The following is a 22221-nucleotide window of genomic DNA, read 5'->3' as shown; positions in this document are numbered from 1 at the left end:
CACCAGGCAGTCCTCTCCCTGTTCAGGAGTTTATTGGGGGCCTGAGTCCAGTGGGCAAAATGACGGAACCAAGATACACCCTTTCAGGCAAAGGGAGATGTAGGAAGCGGAGGAAGGAACTGGACAGCCTCCTCTGGGAACTGCGACGTAGGTGACAGGGGAAATGGTGCTGCTTCCAGAGGAGCTGCCTGGCTGGCTGAGTGGTGTGTGCTACACATCATTCATTCTCCTCAGCTCACAAGAAACTGTGGAGACCAGGCAGAAGAATGGCCGAGGGATGGACAGCTGCTACTAGAATGGGCTGCCCTGTCCAATTATTCAAGATGTTGGATTATACGAAGGAATTTTTAAATGAGCTTCAGTAAATCCTTAATAATCACACTATGACTAAGAACAGTATTGATGTCTGCGCTCCATATGTTGGCTTGATTCACTTGTCTTGTATGAATGCTGCTTTCTAAATGGTTCCACACAGTCTGGGTCTTATCTTCTCAGTCTCAGACGAATCCTAAGGGCAAAGGCTTCTTTTCCCTCTTTTGCCCCCCATCCAGACTAAGTAGGTGCTCAGCGGATATTTTGTTAAATGAATTAATGACAGCAGCAATCAATTCTATTTCAGAACATGATTAATTACTTGTCATTTCCCCTTCCTGGCTTAGTGGATAACGAGCTAGCTGCCTCAGCGTTGGGACAGATCTGGATTCAAGTACAGGAGCAGACACACTGCGTGACCCTGGGCACATCACCTAAAGTCTCGCCCCCGGACACTCTTCTAAGATGAGAAATTGCAGGACATCCGGGGTTCTCTATACTGGTGAAATGACAGCTCAAGTCCCAAACCATTATTTAATATAGTTCCTAGAAACGTTGAGTTGGAAAGTTCCTGACAATCACTAGATCACTGAATTCTAGGATTAGACGTCATTTAGTTCCACCTCCTTTGAAGACACGGAGGCATGGAAAGGCTGAGGGACCTGCCTAGGGTCACATATTAGTAAACTTCTAAAGCAAAGTGCACCCCTACACCTTTTGGCGGCCACGTCCAGCTCTACATCCTCAGCCCCAGCTACTCCTCTAGGTCAATAGAAAGCGCACTGACGGATAAACATCCCTACCTTTCAACACTAACGGGTCTGCTGAGGGGAAGGCAAAGATTGTACTGGGGTACATGTTTGGAGGCAATTGCCCAACTTTCCCACCTCAGAACTAGCCACTGCTGTCCTCTTTGCAATGCCCCTTTCTGGATGGTAGCACTTGTTTACACAAAGGAAGGGCTTGCTTTGTATTTGCCCCGTGGGATGGGGTTCAGGGAGGACCAGCACCTCCCTGTGAGGGCTTCTAGAGCCCATTTCAGGGCTGCTCATCCACCTTTGGGGCCTACCTTTCACCCAGCTCTCACCTGAGGCTCCAAGAGGCTATATATAGATGCAGTAGGCAACCCCCAGTAAAATGGTCTCTGTAGATGGCCTAATCCAGATTGAGAGGAGCCAACAGTCTTCATACCCATCAGTGAGTTAGGGGAAATGACTGCCCCAAGCATTGGAAGACACCCCCCATACACACACACACCCACACACACACACACACACACACACACACACACACACAATGGGCAGGTGAGAACAATTTGTTCTAACAACCATGACGGTGGCTGACTCAGGCTGTTTTACTTCCTATCTGACCTTGCCTGTCCCAGAACAATGTTGCCATAGATACACACACACACACACTCCACCCCCAATCTTCTCTATTCCACACAGGTAGATATAAGCAGCCACGTTGGTCCCCACAGGATTCTCCCAGCTTTCCCTCCCCTCTCCACCATGGGGCAGGGGTTAAAATCTAGAGCAAGAATGGTTCTAAAAGGTATTTGAAAAGAAGGGCATCTATCACCCACAACCCCCCAGCTAATGAGTTCCCCTATGTAAACAATTGGGCAGTTCATATGTCTCCAAAAGAATGGAAGCGATTATCATCAATGAGCTTTTAGGAAGGCACAGCCACGGCTGAACCTCCCAAACTGGGAGCATACTCTCCTACCATCTTGAGCCAAGTCCGAGTAGGTGGCTACCAAGCCTTCCAGATTCATTCGTGGCGTGGAATAGCCAACAGACAAATGGCTCCTTCGCTGGTGGGGCACGAGGACACAGCGTCGGTTTGGGGCCGAGTCAAGCAGCTCCCTTCTTAGGGTCATCTATCCACTGGGCTGACCTATTGCTGCTACTAATTCCAGCTGTGGAGGGGACCACTGGTGACTCTCACCCTCTCACAGCACACAGTCATAGCGTTGTCCGTCTGCTACACATTCTCCCAAGATCAGTTCAAAGGGAAACACTCAAAGGTTTACAGTTGTTTTGGCCTTGCTCAAGACTTGGGAAAAGAGTTCATTTGTTTCAGCCTTTCTATACATACTCAGATACAGCTTAGAAGCCGATTAAAACGTATTTACCACCGTACAAGACAACTGGGAACCTGCACAGGCTTTGAAAACAGGGAGGGGAAGCGCCCCTTCCTCACTCGTCTTTGGAAGCAGGCTCGCCAAACCTCCACATGAGTGTGCCACGGCTTTCTAAGGACTGGGCCCTCACTGACCCGTCCGCCCCGGCTCCCCGTGACAGCCAGCTGGTAGAATGATAAAGCTTCAAGAGTTCTGCGCCATCTCAAAGGCTATCTAGTTCAGCTTTAGGACACGTATACACAGTCCTCAGACTTTCAGTGAGCAGGAATCCAAGCCACTGTGCGCAACGTGTTCACAGTTTCATGTTCAGGCCTTCTTTTTGCTTATTTTAGGGGGTGTTTATTAACATCAAAATAGTTTTGTTTTTTAAAGAGAGACCCTACTCCTTCCGGAGGTAGCTCCTTCCTCTTTTGGATAGCTCTGGTTGTTAGGAAGTTTTCCTTTATATCAAACCCAAATCTGTTTCTCAGCAGCTTCCACCCATTGTTCTTAGTTCTGCTCTCCATAGCCAAGTAGAACAAGTTTAATTCCTTTTCCATAGAACGCCTACCTAAATACTTAAAGGTTATATTGTCCCTTGCTCCCCCTACTCCACCCTCTCCTCTCTTCTCTCCATGATAAACATCCCTGGTTTCTTCCACTGATTCTCATCTGGCATGTTTTCAAGGCACTTCTTCATGCTGGTCCTCCTCCTCCTGATGCTTTCCAGCTTATGAATGTCCTTCCTAAAATATGGTGCTCTGAGGGGCAACTGGGTGGCACAATGGATAGAGCACCAGACCTGGAGTCAGGAAGACCCAGTTTGACCTCGGACACTTCCTAGGTGTGTGATCCTAAACAAGTCACTTAACCCTCATTGCTTAGCCTTTTACCACTTTCCTGCCTTGTAACCAACACAGATTATTGATTCTAAGAGAGAAGGTAAGGATGTAAAAAAAAGAAAAGAAAAATCAACAAATCAATCCAGCTGTACATTATTTTTCAGTGTTTCACCTCCATAGCTTCCCATCTCTGCAAAGAAGGGAAGATGTCCATTCTCATATCTCTTTTTTGAGGCTAAGCTTGGTTATAATGTCAAAGCATTCATCTTCTCTTCTCTTGTTGCTGATCTATTAATGCTATTGTAGTCATTACATACATTGTTTTCCTGGTTGTTTATTTTGCTTTGCATCAGTTCATATTTTCTCATTCTTCATATTCATCATTTCTTAGTTGTTAACCTGGAAAAATATAGAACCATTAAAGCAGTTACAAAGAACATATCTTTAATCAGGACAAGTGAGACAATGCCCTTATGGCTACCACAGAGTCATGCGCACACACCACCATCATCCTGAGCTAAGCTCTGGGACTCTGGGAACAATATCTTCAGGAAAATACACCATGAATGAGAATTTTCATCTAACTGAAGAACTTGGGTCTTATATATAATTTAGGAAGTATAGCAAAAGAAGGTCAACTGGTTGGATTAGTTGGAGGCTAGGGGGAAAGGATGTAGGAACAGTCTAGACACCCTAAGAGAAATTTAGCATTTAAGGTTTCTGCAGGAAAGTTCATTAAGGAAATTGGTCTGTAATTTTCTTTCTCTGTTTTTGGTCTTCCTGGATTAGGCATCAGCACCCTATTTGTGTCATAAAAAGAATTTGGCAAGACTCCTTTTTTGCTTATTTTGTCAAATAGTTTGTATAGAATTGAGATTAACTGTTCTTTAAATGTTTGATAGAATTCACTTGTGAATCCAACTGACCCTGGGGAATTTTTCCTAGGGACTTCATTGATAGCTTATTCAATTTTTCTTCTGAGATAAGATTATTTAAGGATTTTATTTCCATTTTTGTAAATATTCGTCCAATTTACCTATATTATACAATTTATTGTCATATAATTGGTCAAAATGGCTCCTGATGATTGCTTTAATTTCCTCTTCAGTGGAGGTGAAATCACCCTTTCATTTTTGATACTGGTAATTTGATTCCATAAGAGAAATTGAGAAGACAAAAGGGTACTTAAGACTTGGTAATATTTGCTAATCCTATCTAGGGCAGTAATAGAGAACCTTTTAGAGACAAAGTACCCAAACTGTAACTCTCACACAAGATGTGAGCTACCCACTCTGTGAGGCAGAGAGGCTGCCATATTTTGTTGTGTATGGGACCTTTTTAATCATAAGATATCTGGGTCAAAAGGTTTGGACATTTTAGTCACTTTCTTTGCATAATCACAGACTAATTAGACCAATTCACAGTTTTTACATCTGTCCACAATTCCTCCAACATTGACCATCCACATCAGTTTTGCCATCATTGTCAGTTTCTTGAGTCTGAGGTAAAACCAGAGCAGTTTTGATTTACATTTCCACTATTAATGATTTGGAGCAAGAATCAAAGATTGCAAATAGTCTCAAAATAAGAATTATATACTATTAACAACTATATGAAATATTGCTCCAAATCATTAATAGTATTATATTTAGGGTTAAAGAAATAATAATAATAATAATGCATATATTGGTATTAGTTCTCTATATCTTTTGGATATTAAACCTGTGTCAGATATTTGATAAAATTTTTTCTTAATGAGTTCTCATTCTAGTTGTGATGAATGTACTCAGCAAAAGTTTTTTCTGTATGTGAAATGATCTATTTTCCCTCACAATCTATCATTTGTTTGGTTGAGAATTCTCCCAATTACAGTGGTGAAAGGTATCTTATTTGGCTTTCTACTTTTTAAAAATAGTAACTCAAAGAACCACCACAATTTCAGAGGACTCAAGAAGAAACATGCTACCCATCTCCTGAAAGATAGCCGACTCAAGATTGTGGCAAATATAGAAAATGTTTTGCTTGACTTTACCATTTTATAACAAGGCTTTCACTTTTCTGGCTTTCTCAATGGGGGAGATGGAAGGAGAGAGGGAGAGAATGCCGATTTGAAAACTTTTAATATTCAGAACACATATATTGAGGTAACTTAGTATATGGTTGAGAGAATACTAATGGAAGTTTAATTTCTGGCAAATCAATTTTCCACGTGAACTTCCTTGAAATTGTTGCACATTAAATTATTCTTTTGAATCTTTTTAGTTTGTTTCTTTCATATCTCATCTGGCTTTCCTGAATGTGATCTTTTCGGCTGTTCTTTGGGCACTTCCCAAGGGTAGGACCTTCCAAAGCTCATATCTTAAATTAATGTTCATTTTAATTGTGTAAATGTTTCAATCCCTAATCAAACAGTAGGCTCCTTGAAGGCAGAATTTCCCAAAGGAGGCCCTTTAAAACTACAGTCCTTATCTTGTATTAATGTTCACTTTAAAGAGATCAAAGTTCAATCGAATCCCCAAGACTTGTCTCAATTTTGTGTAAACTTGGTGCAACACTGAGTATCTCAAAATATCCCCCGGCACCCGTCAGAGTACGGCGCGTTGGTACCAAAAATCACGGGCTCGGAAGGCGGAAGGAGCTGGAAGCCACGGCTCCGCCCTCCTGCCTGGCACGTGCCGCCCCCTGGCGAAACTCATTAGGTGGCTTCGAGTGAGTGAGTACGGCTGAACCGGAAGCACTCCAGACTACTCCCCGCGCCTCACAACATGGCCGACCTCAACCGGCAGCTGCAGGAATACTTGGCTCAGTCGAAAGGCGCAGCCTCGGCGGATACAGTTCCCCTGCTTCCCACAGAGGGGAAGGAGGCGGCGGAAGCTGGGGGTGCGTCCTCGGTGGGAGTCTGGCTGGGCCGGGTGAATCCATTCCCAAGCCGGGGCGGCCTAGCTTGGGCCTGGCCACGGGGTTCGGCGCTGCCGCCAGAGGAGCCGGAGCCCGGCCCCGGGCCTCCGTGCCTGCCGAGTCTGTCGCGCTGGCAGCGCCTGACGGCGAGCGGGGTATGCTTGGTGCTAGCGGTGCTCTGCTTCGGGCTGGCCGCGCTCTATGCGCCGCTGCTGCTGCTCCGCGCCCGCAAGTTCGCCCTACTCTGGTCGCTGGGGTCAGTGTTCGCGCTGGCAGCTGCTGCGCTGCTACGCGGGGGCCCCGCCTGCCTCCGGCTGCTACGGTGCGAGGAACGGCCGTCCCGAGGCACGCTGTTCTACCTGGCGGCGCTGGGCGGCACGCTGTACGCGGCGCTGGGGCTGCGCAGCACGGCGTTCACAGCGCTCGGAGCCGTCGCCCAGCTGGCCGCGCTACTGGCTGCGCTGTTTGGCCTCCTGCCCTGGGGCAGCGGCCCGGCTCTGCGCTACGCGCTTGGGAGTCTGTGTGGCGGCTTGGCCCGAACCCTGCCCGTGTGAACTGAGAGCCCCCGGGGCGACTCGGAGACAGTGCCGGCTTCTCGCTACGAGGATACCCGAGGCCCCGGGCAGAAGTCCCCAAAGGACATCTAAGCTGTAAGGCGAGACGGCGATGGTTGTGACGCTAGCTTAGGAGGCGGCCACACCGAGTATTAAGGAACCTGGTAGCCTGCGGACCAAATTGGCCAAGCTGAGTGGAGGCCAGGGGATGCCTGTGAAAGGGGAGCGAGCGCCAACTTGGTTCCTCAATTTCAGAACTTTTCTGCTATAAATCACGGAAGATTTTTCTGGTGAATTTTGACTTTACCTGCGGAATAACTTTTGGGGTTTTCTCTTTTCATCATATTAAAATAAGTTCAGTAGACAAGAACAAGACTTCCATTTGGACTTTTATCCAATTAGCCTGTTTTTATTTCATTTTCGTTTGGGTGGGACCACTTTTCATTTAAAATTGCCACACAAGTAGACTTTTTTTCTCTCGCTAGTACTTTTTAAACAAAATTTTCTCCTTCCTGGCTATAGTGTGAGTGAACTTAGGCCTAAGTGCAATTTTATTACAAGTTGAACATTAAACACTTAATTTTATTTATAGTTCTGTAGCTCATCTCAGTTTTTCGTTTATCTTTATACTGTTTTGCCATTGTAGCTGGCCATTATAGTGCCTTGTAGGATTAAAGGAAAATGGGCTGCTTCAGGAAGCTCAAGCGATCCGAAGATGTGTACCTCGCAGTTCCTAGAACCTGCCTCAAAATGAGCTGTCATCCTGTGGCTAGTTGAAAGATATCAGCCTGGAATACAGCTACCTGGTGCTGTACTATAGATTTGTTAAAGACTTCTTTTTAAACTGACAAAAAATTGTAAGGTACTGTTGATGTTTCCATTAATAGATTACATTCCTTGTTCTTGACTTGTTCCTAGGCTTGCAAGATCTTAACTATTTACTGTTTATTTACAAGCTTAAATTGCACTTTAAATTTGATTGTGAGTCTACCAACTAAAACAGAAAAACTTACCACAGGTAACAAAACAGGTCAGAAGATATGTATTATACTATTATATATTTAAAATGTGTAAATCCTGAATAAGATTTTATCAGTTTTAAAAATTGGCTTCACCATTATTTTAGGCTAGACTATAACATACAGTACTCTTAATAGGAAGCAGTACACCAAGTGACACTAGAAAGAGCCTGTGTAGCTGGTTCAGGTCAAGTTGTATCGAGATAGGAGCCCTTATATTCTCCATGCTTCTCAGAAGGGTCAAGTAACTTTCAATGTCTGTCTGCCAACTCTTGTATTGGAGATCGTTAATTGCCAAGAATATAAGCACGGGTTGTGGATAGCTCATGTCCCATTCATGGTATCTATATTAGCATTGAAATTCTTTAGATATGCTGTGTAGACATGAGCAAATGATAACTTTCTGCCTCACTTTCCCTATCCGTAAAATAGAGATAACTACCTACCTCTCAAATATAAATTACATCACAATATTGTATTAATGTTTGGTTACAATAAATTTTGACTTTCAAATCAGAAAAGTTGGTACCACTGCCTTGTGAAGATTCCTTATGAGCATTTGTGTGAATGTATATCTTCTCTACTTCATCACTTATTTTACAGTAAACAGTCTCTTTCGAGTGAGCATAGTGTAACTGGCTGAAAAAGATTTTATATTCAAAGCACATAATATTTATAAGGCAAGTGCTTTTCATTTTGATTCTGACTTAAAATTTTAAGAGGGTTTAAGACCAGTGCTTGTCCTAAATATATAGCATTTAACAGACTTCAGATATTCATTAAAGATCTAATTTTTATACAAATTAAAAATCATAATATTTCATATGTACAATGACCATTAACAATTCAGAATTCCATGCACATTATCTCTATGCATTTAAATAAGTGGATTATTCTGCAGGGATAAAATCGTTTATCAGCAATGCAGTTCATTCTGTACTGAGTTTTTGATTGCTTTTGATCAAGGCATAGAACCTAAAATTACAAGAAATGCTTAAACAAATCTGGAGAACAGTCTAATATAAGCCTAATAATAATTTTTATGATTTATTGTTGGCTTCTCTTGGGTTTCTATAAAATATCATTAATTTTAGGTTTTCAGCTTTGGAGAGAATCAGATTTGTTTTTTCTTATTTACCTCCATTTCCAGATAGACCCTTGGAAAATAAAACTGAAGCCCTTAATAATATTCTAACTTGTGACCTTCAGTCTCTTAGCCTACTTGTAAAAATGAGGGCCTTCCCCTAGTCAAGCATTCTTAATCTAAGAGTCCGTGAACTTGTTTTTGAAATAGCTTGATAACTATTTCAATAGAATTAGCTTCCTTTATAACCTAATATACTTTTTGTATTTAAAAACACTTGTGAAGTCCATAGGTTTTACCAGATTGCCAAAGGGTCCTCAACACCAAAAAATTTAAGAATCCTAGACTAGATGATCACTGAAGTACCTTCCAGCTCTTAAGTGACAAATTGTTTCTTGAATCTTTGTTTCAAGGCATAAAAAGTTAATACTGCCAACTATTTAGGGCTAGTTTTCCAGCTGATGGTGGAAGTTAAAAGTAATTTTCACTGGTTCTGTGTCTTTTAAATGATGAAGCTAAACTGATTTCTTGATTTTATCCTCTACAAGGGTCTTAAATTGACTTTTCTGCTCCAAGTTGTGTAGGTTCAATTACTGGAAATCAGTTTAATGCCTTCCTTGCATCTTTTCTAGCTCTCACAATAAACAGCCAGTGCGGGAGAAAACAAAACAAAACAAACAAAAAAAAAACCCGTTTTGAGCCAAACAGTAAAAGACCCAAATTTTGATGATCCAATTCTCTTTCTGAAATAATCTTCAGTTATCAACACACACCCATTAGAATCTTTTGTCAACTATTTGCTGTCTACTAAACAGCTTTTGATTACACAATATGCTTTGGATTAATTACCAGAGAAAAGTCACACTATATTGCAAGCCAAATATTATTCTCACAACACAGTTGTACTCAAATAGAGTACTTAAATTGCTTAACCTCAAAGATCTGTTATATGAAGTAAAAACATTAAAAACATAATGATTCTCCTTTAGAAATACATTATCCATAGCCCTCTTGTTCACTATTTGGTTATAATGATAGACTGGTGAAACGCCGATCAATCCTTGGTGTTATCCAGGTACTACCACTTGAGAGAAAAACCTGTGCATCTAGCTGCCTATAATTAAAGGAAATGTTAGTATAATGAATGCATTTGTGGGGAAGGAGAAGGGTAGCATTATTTATAAACAAGTATATTTACAACAAATTCCTTTCATATATATACATACATATATGTATATATAATATATATACACAAGCTATGTTCAATATAATCTTCAGGGTATTTTCTGTTTCTACGTTATGAAATGGAACATTTAGGGATAGGAAAAGGAAATTTCCTACAATGACCTATGTGAAACTACAATTTACCATCTACAAGAATATGTATTGGTGGAGAAGACATTCTGAAAAGGAGATGCTCCATAACTTTTATGAAATACAGAAGGTAAAAAGATTTTTTTAATGACAATTTCTTTTAAGTGGTAAAAATACAATGATAGTTCAAAGAAATGCTCTCAGTGTTATTGGCACCATTAGTGTTGTTCTAGTGTGATGAATGGTGCCACAAGTAGCTTCTAACCTACCTCTTTCTGCCTCAGGTGAATGGAAAAGAACTCTCCCTTGTAGCAGGGACACAGGGATCAAGAATTAGGTGACTCAGTCATGAAACCCAGAAAGTAATCACCTTTTCTTGGACAGTAGTTTTGGGGCTAGCACCAGGAAAAACCATTAATACATGGTGATCAATTCATTTCCATTTGGAAATCATACAAAACCCTTCAAATGAAATTAAGCTTAGTTGATGGAAGGGTAATATATGTGGCATGTCGACATCACCTGGTATCACAACCAAACTTCAATTTGGAGTATTTACTTTTCCATTGATGGAATTTCTTTAACAATCCAACAGCTTTTAAAAGTTTGGAGATATTGAAATATAGTTTAGAGTTTCATTAAGGCATGTGTTTCACAACTGCAGTTGTAAATAAAAAAATCATGACACAATGATTGTTCGGTTAATTCTTACGCAAATCACATTCTGTATTCATACAAAAACAACTTAACTTTTTTTCTGACAAACTGTACATATAGAAACAAGTTTCCAATTAGACATGAACTCAAATTTGTGGAGGTGCTCCATGTCTCACAACACTAAAAAAGATTCCAGCTTTTATCTTCACAAAACAATGCAAGGGTGAGAAAAAAAGGTGGACAGGACAAAACAGAAAACCAGCTACGATGTAGCCAGCAGCAGTCTATTGATCTAGAAGACCTTATTGGGAGCTACTGGGTCTAAAAAGAGCCCAGTAAAGAGTCCAACCAGTGCTGTGGTGGTGCAGGAATCCTTTTGTTTCTCTTGGTGAGTCCACAAGAATTATTTAAATACTGTCTAGTTAAGACTGGGGGCTTCCCAGCCAAAACCTCTTCTACCGGCCCCTTCCACCACCTCTTGATGCTCCTCGCCTTGGTGGGCCAGAGTTCATATTATTTCCTCTCCCCCAGTTACTTCCACTCCTTCCTCCTCTGGAAGGGGTGCCACTGCTTTGAGGACCCCCATAAGGTTCATCTCTGTGATATCCATCATGATGATCTCCATCCAAGGAACTGGATCGTCCAGATTTTGGCACTCTCTGGGATGGTCCTGGGCCACCTCGTCCTGAAACAACAGCACATTTATTCTTGTCTGATTTTCTTCCTAGGTAGCCCAAGTGTAAGTCCCAGCTCTGCCACTTAACTATGTAACTTGGATAAGTCATTTCTCTGTGGCTCAGTTTCCTTGTCTATAAAACGGGGATAACATTTACATGAACTACGCACAATTATAAGGAAAGTGCTTTGTATAGTGCAAAGCACTGTCTAAATTTTGAAAACTATACATAATTCACCCAGATGCACTTGGGTTAGACAGCTGTTTTCTTCTCAAAGTATCTTAAATTTTTGAAGACTGGTTTAATTTTAAAAGACCATTCAACAAGCATTTATTAAATGCCTACACTGGGGGATACAAAGAAAGAATCCCTGCTCTCAAGAAGCCTCAGTCTAATGGGAGAAATAGCACGCCAACAACTATGTACAAAAGCAAGATGTATACAGGATAAATTGGGATTTGTCTCAAAGGAAAGGTCCTGAGAGTAAAGAGTAGGCAGGTGAGCTGATTTGTGGGAAGTCAGGTGACAGAAAGCGTCCTAGGAATAGGGAGCAGCCAATGAAAATGCACAAGAGGCCAAGTTATGAAGGGCTGGGCTGTAAAAGTCAAACAGGATTTTATATTTGACCCTGGAGGTAACAAGGAGCCACCCATTTACTGAGGTAGGATGGAGGAGTGGCTCAGTAACCCTTCAGGGTTCCAAAGGACTCCTGATGAAAAATAGAATCTACCTCCAGGGAGAGAACTTAGTGACTCACATTTTTTTTTTTGGGGGGGGGGAGGGAGGACAACATGGCTAATACATTTATTTTGCATAGCTTCATATTTGTAAGGGGTTTGGTATATCTCACTTCAGCGGATGGGGGAGTGGGTGAGGAAAGGAGAAAATATGAAACTGAAAATAAAATTTAATAGGGAAAAAAATGAACTGAACTACGGGAGCTCATGAGACAAGCAAACAAAATAGTAAAATAGGGAGAAGAGAATATATCCAGGGTTAACAGGCATGACAGCCTTGCAAAGGAAGCTAAGAAGGAGTAAGACCAATAAACCATCAGGATCCAAAGGAATGAATCCCTAGCAGTGCAATTGCAAGGACTGGGCCAGTTTGGCAATAGAAAGTATTTCAAACACAGAGACCAGTCTGTCATAGCATATGACCCACCTATAAGTTACCTTGATCCCAAAGTTTCTTTTCTCATAAATAGTCAATACACAAAATTAGTGCGTAAAAAAAAAAGAGCTCCTTCTTATAAAGAAGTTAAGTTAGGGCCAGCTGAGTGGCTCAGTACATTAAGAACCAGGCCTGGAGATGGGAGGTCAGTGGATTGAGAGATAGGAGGTCCTGGGTTCAAATCTGACCTCGGATACTTCCTAGCTGTGTGACCCTGGTCACTTAACTCCCATTTTCTAGTCCTTACTATTCTTTTTGCCTTGGAATCACTAAATACTTAGTATTAATGCTAAGGAAGAAGGTAAGGCTTTCAAAAAATAAAATAATTTGTAAGCCTGAGGTAGAGCAAGCCCACTAGTCACTCGGTTATGTTTAAAATAATGAAATGAAATTAATATTTGTAAAGCACTTAACCCATAGTAGGTGCTTAATGAATGCTTGTTAATAAAAAATAAATTTATTGTTGGATCTGTGTCAGATAAGATATTTTGGTGAATAGGAAGGCAAAATGGGGGGGGGGGGGGCAGGGAAATAGGTTTCCCCTGGAAAGAACTTCCCACCACTTCATGAACTAGACTAACAGGTAGAAACTGCAGCTTTTACCTTTGCCTCGATCCTCCGCGGGTCCACCTGGAGCCTCCATTTCTCTGTGGTCAGATGTTCCAGGTCCATCGTGCCAGGGACGTTTTCGAGGGGGTAAAGAAGCCATATCCATGCCTTGGAGAGAGGAAGAACGTTCTCTGCTGGCAGGAGAATGCCCATCATGAGGAGGATGATCAGGACGTGGACCATCACGGAAATGCTCATGACCTGGTCATGGAATAAAATATTCTGTTACGCATACAAGTGAATAGGAACATTCTTGTAGTTTCATCATTTGGACAATGCAGTAATCAGAAGTGGATGGATCAGGGCAACTAAACAGTACAAGTGATAGTTCCAGGCCCAGAGGCAGGAGGATTTGGGTTCAAATCTGCTCTCAGACACTTCTAGCAATGTGATCCTGGGTGAGTCACTTAACCTCAATCGTCTAGCCCATTCAGCTCCTCTATCTTACAACTGATACTTAAGACAGAAGGTAAGGGTTTAAAAAAAATGGTGGATGGAACTTATAATGAACACAAAAAAAGTAGTATCGCAAAGAATTTCTAGTTATCTAAGTCACAAAACTAATGCATATATTAAACAATTAAAATGGTTCAGATTAAAGCTAGAGAAAAAGCAAATGACATTTATTTATATTTAGGGGAGGTGGGGGTAGTTAGGTTTGTATTGACATTTATATTATTTCCTACTTATAGTCACCATAAGCCAATCACAATTTCTCATGTCTTTACCTGGCTCTCTATTTGCATCCCATGAGTCTGGTTTTCGTCCTCCTTCAAATCGAGGAAATTCATCTGGTGTGGGAAGTAAGCCCTTCCGTCCTCCTATATAATTAAAAAATTATCAAAACATTATGCACACAAATTATTTTCCAGGACTTTAATAACTTTATTTATCCTGCCTCTTTTTTAACAGTTCCCGAAGACCTCTGCTTTTTAACTCGTACCTCGAGGAGTACCTCGGCCCCGGCCTCTAAGATCTCTTCCTCTTGTAGCTTCATCTGACGCATCAAAATTTTCCTCTGGCCCAAAGTCTTCAGGGCCAGGAAAACCTTCCCTCCCTCGGGGGGGACCCCGACCCTCATGCCGTTGGGGTGCACCTCCTCTTCTAAAACTACAAAACAAAAAGAATTATGCTTATCAACTAAAGTAGTATCCTTATGACTTTAAAGGCATGAATACATATGAATACACAGAAAAAGAAAGATAAAGAGAAAAGCTTTCTTTTGAGTACATTTTTCTCTTGAATGGGGTTCAAATAAACAAAAACTCAGAGAAATACAGATTTATTTTAAAGGAACCTTTTTTTGCAAATTAACTCCATTACTTCAGTGGTGATTCTCCAAATAATTAAATTGCCATTGTCGATGACTATTATAGGTCTTCTGCTTTTCGTGTTTTAAGAGGAGAGGCTTTGAAGTCCTTTTGAAGGTCAATCTAACTTAGACCCTCCTAAATGTATGCCACCTACCTTTCTTCCCGTCGTCCTCTAAAGCGGGGGTCATCTGGGTCTCGGGGAAATCTCTCATCTGTAGGTCTGCGTCCTTCCCAAGCACCCGGGGGGCCACGATTTGCTCCCCGGCCATCGCCCTCATTGAATTCTCTGTGATCTGGAGGATATGGAGGGCCTGGGCCTCCTCGCCTCCATTTCTCCTCCTGTGGCAAAGGTCCTCCTCTTCCCTCAAATTCACGTAATCTATGGCCAAATCGCTTGTCAGGGTGAAACTCATCTGGTCGGTTGAAGTCATCAGAAAAATCTGGGTGAGGCCCGCGTCTATCAGGGGGGCCCCTACAGTCCTGGCCAGCTCGAAATGGCCCTCTCTCAGGACCATGATCTGGACCACTGTTCTGATCGTGCCTCCTCTCTGACATTGGGCCCATGTGATGGTTTGGAGGGCCACGAGAATCACCTAAAGGAGAACACATCTAACTTTTATGATGTCTTCTAGAAAACTTTCCAAGAAGTTTCTCATTGTCAGGTATATAAAACATTACAAAGTACAGTCAGTATCTTTTATTTATCAAATTATTTCTCTTTGTTCTGTCATAGTCCTTAGAAGATATATGTCACTGTTCCTATTCTTTTCAGTAACAGTTGAAGAGTGTTTTCTTTTAAGGCCAGTCAGTGATGTTCCATATTCTAGACACGCTCATAAAGAGACAGTCGGTAGGATTCATAGTGCATGCCAAAAGCAACAGACTAGGAATTCAACGGTGCACTTAACAGTATAACTTAAGAAAGCACGCCAACAATTTGTGACCAAGTTCAAGCTATTATCAATCAATATTACTATTTTAATTCAACTTATTCTTCATTCAGTAGGCTTATTTTAACTTAATGTTTGGAAAAAAAAGACATACAGATTCCTTTCTGTATGTATCTTACAAAACATGGATTTCTTCCTAAAACACAATAGGTTATTTTCGAATAGAGTCTATTAAGTATTGTTAACTTTAGTTATTATTATTTATAGAAATATTTTCTTGACCCTATCTATTGGATGATGTTATTCTTCTATCACTATCTCCAAAGTACAATAAAATACAAATTTTTTCTAGAAAGCAGAGTTCAGGAACAATTTGGGTTCTGAAAATATTTGAATACATTTTTAAAACTTATACAAAGTACTGAATAAAATGTGATTGATTCATTTGTTATGGCATAATTATAATCTCATTTTTCAATGTCATTTCCTCAGCTATACATATAACATTATTAAAGATGTATATACAATTGTGTCAACACGTATAGCAATTGAAGTATTGTTGAAAAAGTAAAAGGATTCTCTAACTGCAAAATGAATCTTTAAAATGCAATTTAAGATTATAACATGCAGGACTGGATCTAGCTCATATCATTTCAATATCCCTCTATCACTTTCTTTTCTTCATTTTTCTTTCCCTCCCCAAAGTTGAACATCTATGAAAACTTACGAATCTTGGGACAAAGACAACATTTACAGAAATATCCCCTTCCCTTGTCATCTTTCTTTTCATTACCGTATCTCATCTTCTTTTTAAGTCACATTAACTAGCTCAGCTCTAGGCCATCTTTGCTCAGGAAGATACCCGAGAAAGCAATGCCCTTATAAATCATTCATCTGATTTTCAAACATCCTGTGTCTATATTTTGACTTTCAATTCTTCCAACAGGTAGCAGCACCCTCTCTTATAGTGTAGATGCAGCAGCTAAAAAGCAGCTTCTCTCACCTTATGGTTCTTGAACTTGGTGCGGCCTCTGACAGAACAGACTTTTTACCTGAAGAGGTTCAAGGCACACTCTATGACTTACCTAATGGGTATTATTCCTCCTATCATTCCTATCTGTTTAAAAAATATTAAGTCTCACCCACACCCTGTTCCTCCAAGGAAACAAACCCACCACTACAAATTAGAAGGGATGTGGCCACCGGTGGTGGGGGCGGCGGCGTTGATTAATCCAGTAGGGGATGGCGGGGCCACTTTCTCGGCTCTCCCTTCTCCCTTTGGTCCCTGGGAGGAGAAAGAGAGGAGGGAGAGAGAAAGAGATAGACATAGATAGAAAGAGAGAGAAAAAGAGAAAGAGAGAAGGAAAAGGAAACAGATGGAGACAGACACAGAGGGAAGGGAGAGGAAGAGAGAGGAGGGGCTCTCAGTTTGGTGATGGCTCCACCTCTGGGCAAAACTCTTCCTCTATGAAGGTTCCAATGATCTAAAAGCATGGCTTTTGAATCTTTTCTTTCATATTTCCTTCTTGGCCAACTTCTTTATAACTTTAACTATTACCTCCCACATTGATGGGACTAAGATAAATCCTCTAACCCTTTACACCTAAAGTAACTACATGGACATCTAAATTTTAAAGTCCTTAAAATTAAATAAACCTTAGAAATCAATAATAGATTTGGAGATCCTAATGTTAGTGAGGACAATGAAGTCTTGGGACAACCCTTTTATTTCTACATCTAGTAGAATGGGGTAACATGCCTAATTGATATAGGGTTCATATAAAATGTTGAAAAGAATTGTGAAATTCTTTGTAAATGTATTACAAAGTAATCACCAGAATGATCTATTTTAGTTACCTCTTGAGTGTATTGAATATAGATTTAAATATAATAATTCCATTGATCATTTCTCCGCTCAATTTAGACTACCCAACATTCTTAACACTCTTTTAGTTTCTCTAATTAAAAACATGTCTGCAAATTTTGTATCACACTGGGGAAACACTATGTCATAGCCTAACTTTTCTTTGTCACTGTAAGAAATCATATTTTGTCACACAGAAAAGCTATGTTGTCACCATCCTAGAAGGTCTCTTAAAGGAACTCATACTAGCATATACATTTATTTAATTGCCTGAAGACAGGGGCTGACCAAGATAACCTTTCTTAAAGCCCCTTCCAAATCTATGATTATGATTCCCATGTATTCTAACTTCAAATACTGAATACAATTCCCTATAATTCCCCTTATAAAATTTCAAACTTCATAAATACAATGTATATTGCCAACAGTATTGCTTCTGATTTTTTCATTTTCAATGATATAGAGTTCAATATGATCTTATCAAGGAATCTGAGAACCAACAACTGACACAATTAAGTCAGTTGAAATTTCTGGATTTTACTCTCCATGGAAAAATGTACCTTTAAAGCTCCTTTTGGTCCCCTAATTATAATTAAGAGCACTCATTTATGATCATCTAGAATGGAAACCTCTTTTAAACACCATAAATTTTCAAAATATATGAGTCATAACTAACATTTATGTACTGTTTTAAAGTTTGAAAAGTGCCTCATATATATTATCTCATTTGAGCCTCACAACATCCCTGTGAGGTAGGTAACAAGAGAAATTACCCCAATTTTTACAAATGAGGAAACTGAGACTCTGGCAAATCAAGTAACTTGCTTATGGCCACACAACTTAGCTGTGTATTAAATACAGGATTTGCATCCAATTATTCCTGACTCTAAGTCCAGAACTCTAAATGCTATGCCAAGCTGCATCTCTTGAATAAATTAGGTCATGAACAATCCAAACAGCAACCTGGCTAACTATGGTTATTGAGTGGTTGAAAGTTCCCAACTCCTAGTGACAAAAGCCAAATTATTTTTTCTCAGTATGGCTACTAAGCCAAAGTTAATAAGAAAACAAATCTAGATATGGCAATTACCTCAAATGCTGTCCTCTGTTTCTTTCTAGAAGACTTAAATGTTAATACTATCATTTACTTACCAAAAGAACCAAATATTTTAAAATCTTGCTTCTTGTCAAAGTGGTCAAGTATGATCTCTTTAATTAAGCCAACCAGATATTTACCTTTATTAGGCCCAGGTCCTTGTCCTGGATTAAGTGAAGGAATTCGACCTTGTGACCCCTGCTGCCCTAGTCCTGGTATCAAGGGTGGGGGACCTGGATTCTGTCCTTCCTGAAAAGATTTTATTTTTAAATGGGGTGAAACCACAGGTTTGTGTTTTATAAATAACAATTTCATCATCAAACAAAGGAACAGTAATATAAGGATGCCCCAAAGTCTTCTCTGGGAAATAATTAGCAAAGGGCATTAAGGCAAATTTTCATTTAAAAGGCTTAAAAATTAATGATGTATTTATTTATCATGGGAAATAATAATAACAGGAAACATGCACTTTAGACTCATGAGCTCAATTATATCAGGCAAGAAAGTTAGGAAATTTAATAAAATAGGAAAACAAAATCAAGAGTAATCAAATTTTCCATTAATTTAACATTAAAAATGGAAAGGACTAGTGAAAACTACTTGGGAATATTTGCTAAAAATATCCAAAGGTTGACAACATTTTACCTAAAACATTAGTAAGCTCATCATATGGGCATAATGAGTATATATATTTCTATATCATATAGTGATTATATAATAATTACATATTATATAAAAACCACATACATTTGTTTTTTAAACCCTTACATTCCATCTTAGAATCCATACTGCATATTGGTTCCAAGGCAGAAGAGTGGTAAGGGCTGGGCAATGGGGGTTAAGTGACTTGCCCAGAGTCACACAGCTGGGAAGTGGCTGAGGTCAGATTTAAACCTATGACCCCCCATCTTTAGTCCTGGTTCTCAATCTTCTGAGCTATCCAGGTGCCCCCTTATGTTGTTTTTATATAGTCTGAGCATTTTTTTTTTACATTTTTAGGCCCCATTATATAGGCTCAACCTCCAACAGAACTATTTACTCTCATGAACAGTGGTCAAATAGGAATCTACTATAAGCCTTTGTCTGTATGGATAGCCAAACAGGTGATACCAACCCCCAAAGAATTACTCATTAGCAATTGTGATTAATTGTGATTAATTAATTAACCAAATAAAATCTCTAGACTACTTTCTCTGGATAGGAAAAATAAAAATTCAAGAAAAATGCCCAAACAATAGTTAAATCACATAAACCATTCCAGCCTGTCAGAAGTCTTCATTACAAACTCTTTGAACTAATCTCAAATGATCACTCTAGTACACAAAGTATCTCATGTTTTAATGCACAAAAACTGTCTTTTACTTACCTGAGAAGAACAAAGTAGTTTAATCCTTTCTCTTACTTTGAAAACTCAAAAATGAAGAGTATATTTTTATTAACAGATTCTCTTCTCCCAAATTCCACTGCAAGGTATTTGCAGGGGTGGTCTAAGAAATCATAATCCATAGAACCATCATTTCAGAATGCACTAAGACCTTGAACCCAAAGGACCCAATTCATTTTCAATCCTTTTATAGGCTTGATTATGTTTCTTATTTGGAAATCCACTATTAAATACTGAAGAATAATAGTATATCTCAAATATTACAGTATTCAATTAAAAAAAAAAAGTCACCTTGGACTACTGGCAAACCTATGGCACATGTGCCAGAGGGGGCAGCTTCTTTATCCTTCCCCCTCTCCACCACACCTAAGGACATTTCTCATGTGACCCACTCCTCTGCCCAACAGCCCAATAGGAGAGCATCCTCCCTCCCCTGGTAAGGCAGGGGGCTCATTTCTGTTTGGGCACTCTGTCTCTAAAAGGTTCACCATCACTGATCTATAGCATCACCTAAGGGAATTTCCTTCCTGTCTGCCCCCAATCAGCATTCTCTCTAAATACCTCACTATAATGTGGTGTTTAAGAGAAGATTTAAAATAGACAAACAACAAAGGACAAAAAAAATCTATTTCCCATTCAGGGATCATTGGTACAAGTAATATCATTTTACTCTAAAATTAAAAAATGATAGCTATCTTTTATAGTTCATTCTGTCATTATTACCTATTACAATTCTATCTCAAGTACTTTCTATTTTATATAAAGATTAAACATATTACTAGAGGATCATATTGTAACATGCCTAAATATGGCTTTACCTAATTTAGAGCCAATTCCTTTTCCAGCTCCAATGCTATTATTCTAAAGTACACTTCCATTGTGTTCATTGATCCATCATTTGGTTCCTTTTTTAAATCATGGTCCAAAATGTTTGAATCCTTACAAGTTTCAGTTCTCCTATGCTTTATGTGGACTTGAGATTGCAGTTACCTCTGCCACTTACTAAATATATGTATGACCTAGGGCAAGTCTTTTTCTAGGAATAAGTTTTATCATTTATAAATCAGAGGTTATTTCCCAGATACTCTTCCTACTCTGTATAATATGATCAAATGAACATATACAATAGTATGTATTATTAATATGCAAATGTCTATATAAAGTATAACTCAGAAATACCTGATTAAAGGGTGCACGTGGGCCATCACCTAGAAGAGGTGTTTTTTGCTGCTGGAACGGTATTGGGCCTTGGGAAGGATGAGGCCCTCTTGAAGGGTTCTGCTGTCCTTGAGGTCCTGGAGGCCCTTGCATGCCTCCCTGAGGTGGAGGCCCCATAGAGCCCTGGGGTGGCCCCTGCTGTCCCTGAGAACCTGGAGGTCCACGCATTTCCTGGGGAGGCCCCAGCATTGACCCTTGGGGTGGAGGTCCCTGCATGCCTCTTATCTCCTGAGGCCCTCTCATCTCCTGAGGACCATGTCCCAGTAGTCCACTTGGTGGGTGAGGTCCTCTCATTTCTTGAGGTGGGTGTCCCATCATCATCCCTTGTGGAGCAGGTCCCTGGTTATCTCGGGGACCCGGAGGTCCTTGCATCCCTCTTGGATTCAGCCCCATCAGAGGTCCTTGGGACACAGGACCCTGCATCCCCTGAGAGCCTGGTCCTCCTTGCATTCCATGGGGATGAGGAGGCCCCTGCATTCCTCTTGGACCAGGTGGTCCTTGCATCCCTTGAGTACCAGGTGGACCCTGAGGGCCTAAATGACCTTGGGGACCAGGTGGACCTTGGGGGCCCAAGTGACTTTGTGGCCCGGGTGGACCTTGGGGACCCATGGGACCCTGTGGACCAGAACTACCCTGTGGCCCAGGTGGTCCTTGAGGACCCATTGGACCATGAGGTCCAGGATGCCTTTGCATTCCTTGGTGGCCATGCATATCCTGAGGCCTTGGGAGTCCTTGTGGTGGGCCTTGGGGCCCTGGAGGTCCTTGTGGTCCCATGAATCCTTGAGGCCCAGCACCTCCCTGATGTAATGGAGGGCCTTGTGGTCCCATCTGGCCCTGAGGTCCAGGAGGTCTGAACTGGCCTTGTGGACCAGGGGGTCCCATTTGAGCCATGTTCATTGGCATCTGTTGAGGTGGATGAGGCTGCTGAAAACCTTGAGGAATCTGAGACATTGGACCTTGTCCGGGAAAAGGCTGGGGTCCAAGTAGAGGACCCCCTGGTGGTGGAGGTGGTTGGACTTGTTCAGCTTGTTTCTGTGCAAGTCTTTCAATTTTGAGTTGCTATATAAAGAGACAAAAAAACCAAAATAATGAAACAAGTTTATAGTATTTAATAGTAATAATACTGTTTAAATAAACTTCTCTACGGAACTTTCATTTTATAAATTTCTCAGTTCCTTAAAGTCTTTGTGAA

The 22221-nt window shown here is 40.6% G+C and overlaps 3 protein-coding genes across 7 annotated transcripts in view; 1 reads left to right on the top strand and 2 right to left on the bottom strand.

Moving 5' to 3' along the window:
* Positions 1–1633, bottom strand: part of LIMS2 (LIM zinc finger domain containing 2) — a 101922-nt gene extending 100289 nt beyond the window's left edge. Inside the window, exon 1 of one of the 3 annotated variants that reach the window (XM_056793707.1) lies at positions 1400–1633. The gene's annotated coding sequence lies outside the window, so the exon portion shown is untranslated. Of the gene's footprint in view, positions 1–3; positions 33–1399 lie in introns of those variants that run through there. The other 2 variants (XM_056793708.1, XM_056793710.1) reach the window with 2 other exon arrangements.
* Positions 1634–5540: 3907 nt separating this feature from the next.
* SFT2D3 (SFT2 domain containing 3) lies at positions 5541–8271 on the top strand. Its single transcript, XM_007493985.3, has one exon. It carries the CDS (start codon positions 6045–6047, stop codon positions 6729–6731), a length of 687 nt encoding a protein of 228 aa, XP_007494047.1. The 5' UTR covers positions 5541–6044; the 3' UTR covers positions 6732–8271.
* A 2570-nt stretch (positions 8272–10841) lies between these two features.
* The window catches only part of WDR33 (WD repeat domain 33), a 110249-nt gene continuing 98869 nt past the window's right edge, over positions 10842–22221 (bottom strand). For 2 of the 3 annotated variants that reach the window (XM_007493982.3, XM_007493983.3), the window contains exons 17-23: positions 20991–22088; positions 18568–18676; positions 14732–15170; positions 14208–14374; positions 13993–14085; positions 13259–13465; positions 10842–11490 (exon numbers count right to left, since the gene is read on the bottom strand). In XM_007493982.3, the coding sequence (XP_007494044.1) occupies positions 11261–11490; positions 13259–13465; positions 13993–14085; positions 14208–14374; positions 14732–15170; positions 18568–18676; positions 20991–22088 (2343 nt within the window). In that variant the 3' untranslated portion in view covers positions 10842–11260. Of the gene's footprint in view, positions 11491–13258; positions 13466–13992; positions 14086–14207; positions 14375–14731; positions 15171–16642; positions 16753–18567; positions 18677–20990; positions 22089–22221 lie in introns of those variants that run through there. The other variant, XM_007493984.3, reaches the window with a different exon arrangement.

The sequence above is a fragment of the Monodelphis domestica genome, chromosome 4 (assembly GCF_027887165.1).
Source record: "Monodelphis domestica isolate mMonDom1 chromosome 4, mMonDom1.pri, whole genome shotgun sequence".
Taxonomy (NCBI): Eukaryota; Metazoa; Chordata; class Mammalia; order Didelphimorphia; family Didelphidae; genus Monodelphis; species Monodelphis domestica.
The sequence above is the reverse complement of the archived record's forward strand: the minus strand, read 5'-3'. Positions and strand labels throughout refer to the sequence as shown.

Bases quoted from the DNA above. Each gene is read 5' to 3' on its own strand.
- SFT2D3 (XM_007493985.3), top strand. From the start codon at position 6,045: ATGGCCGACCTCAACCGGCAGCTGCAGGAATACTTGGCTCAGTCGAAA.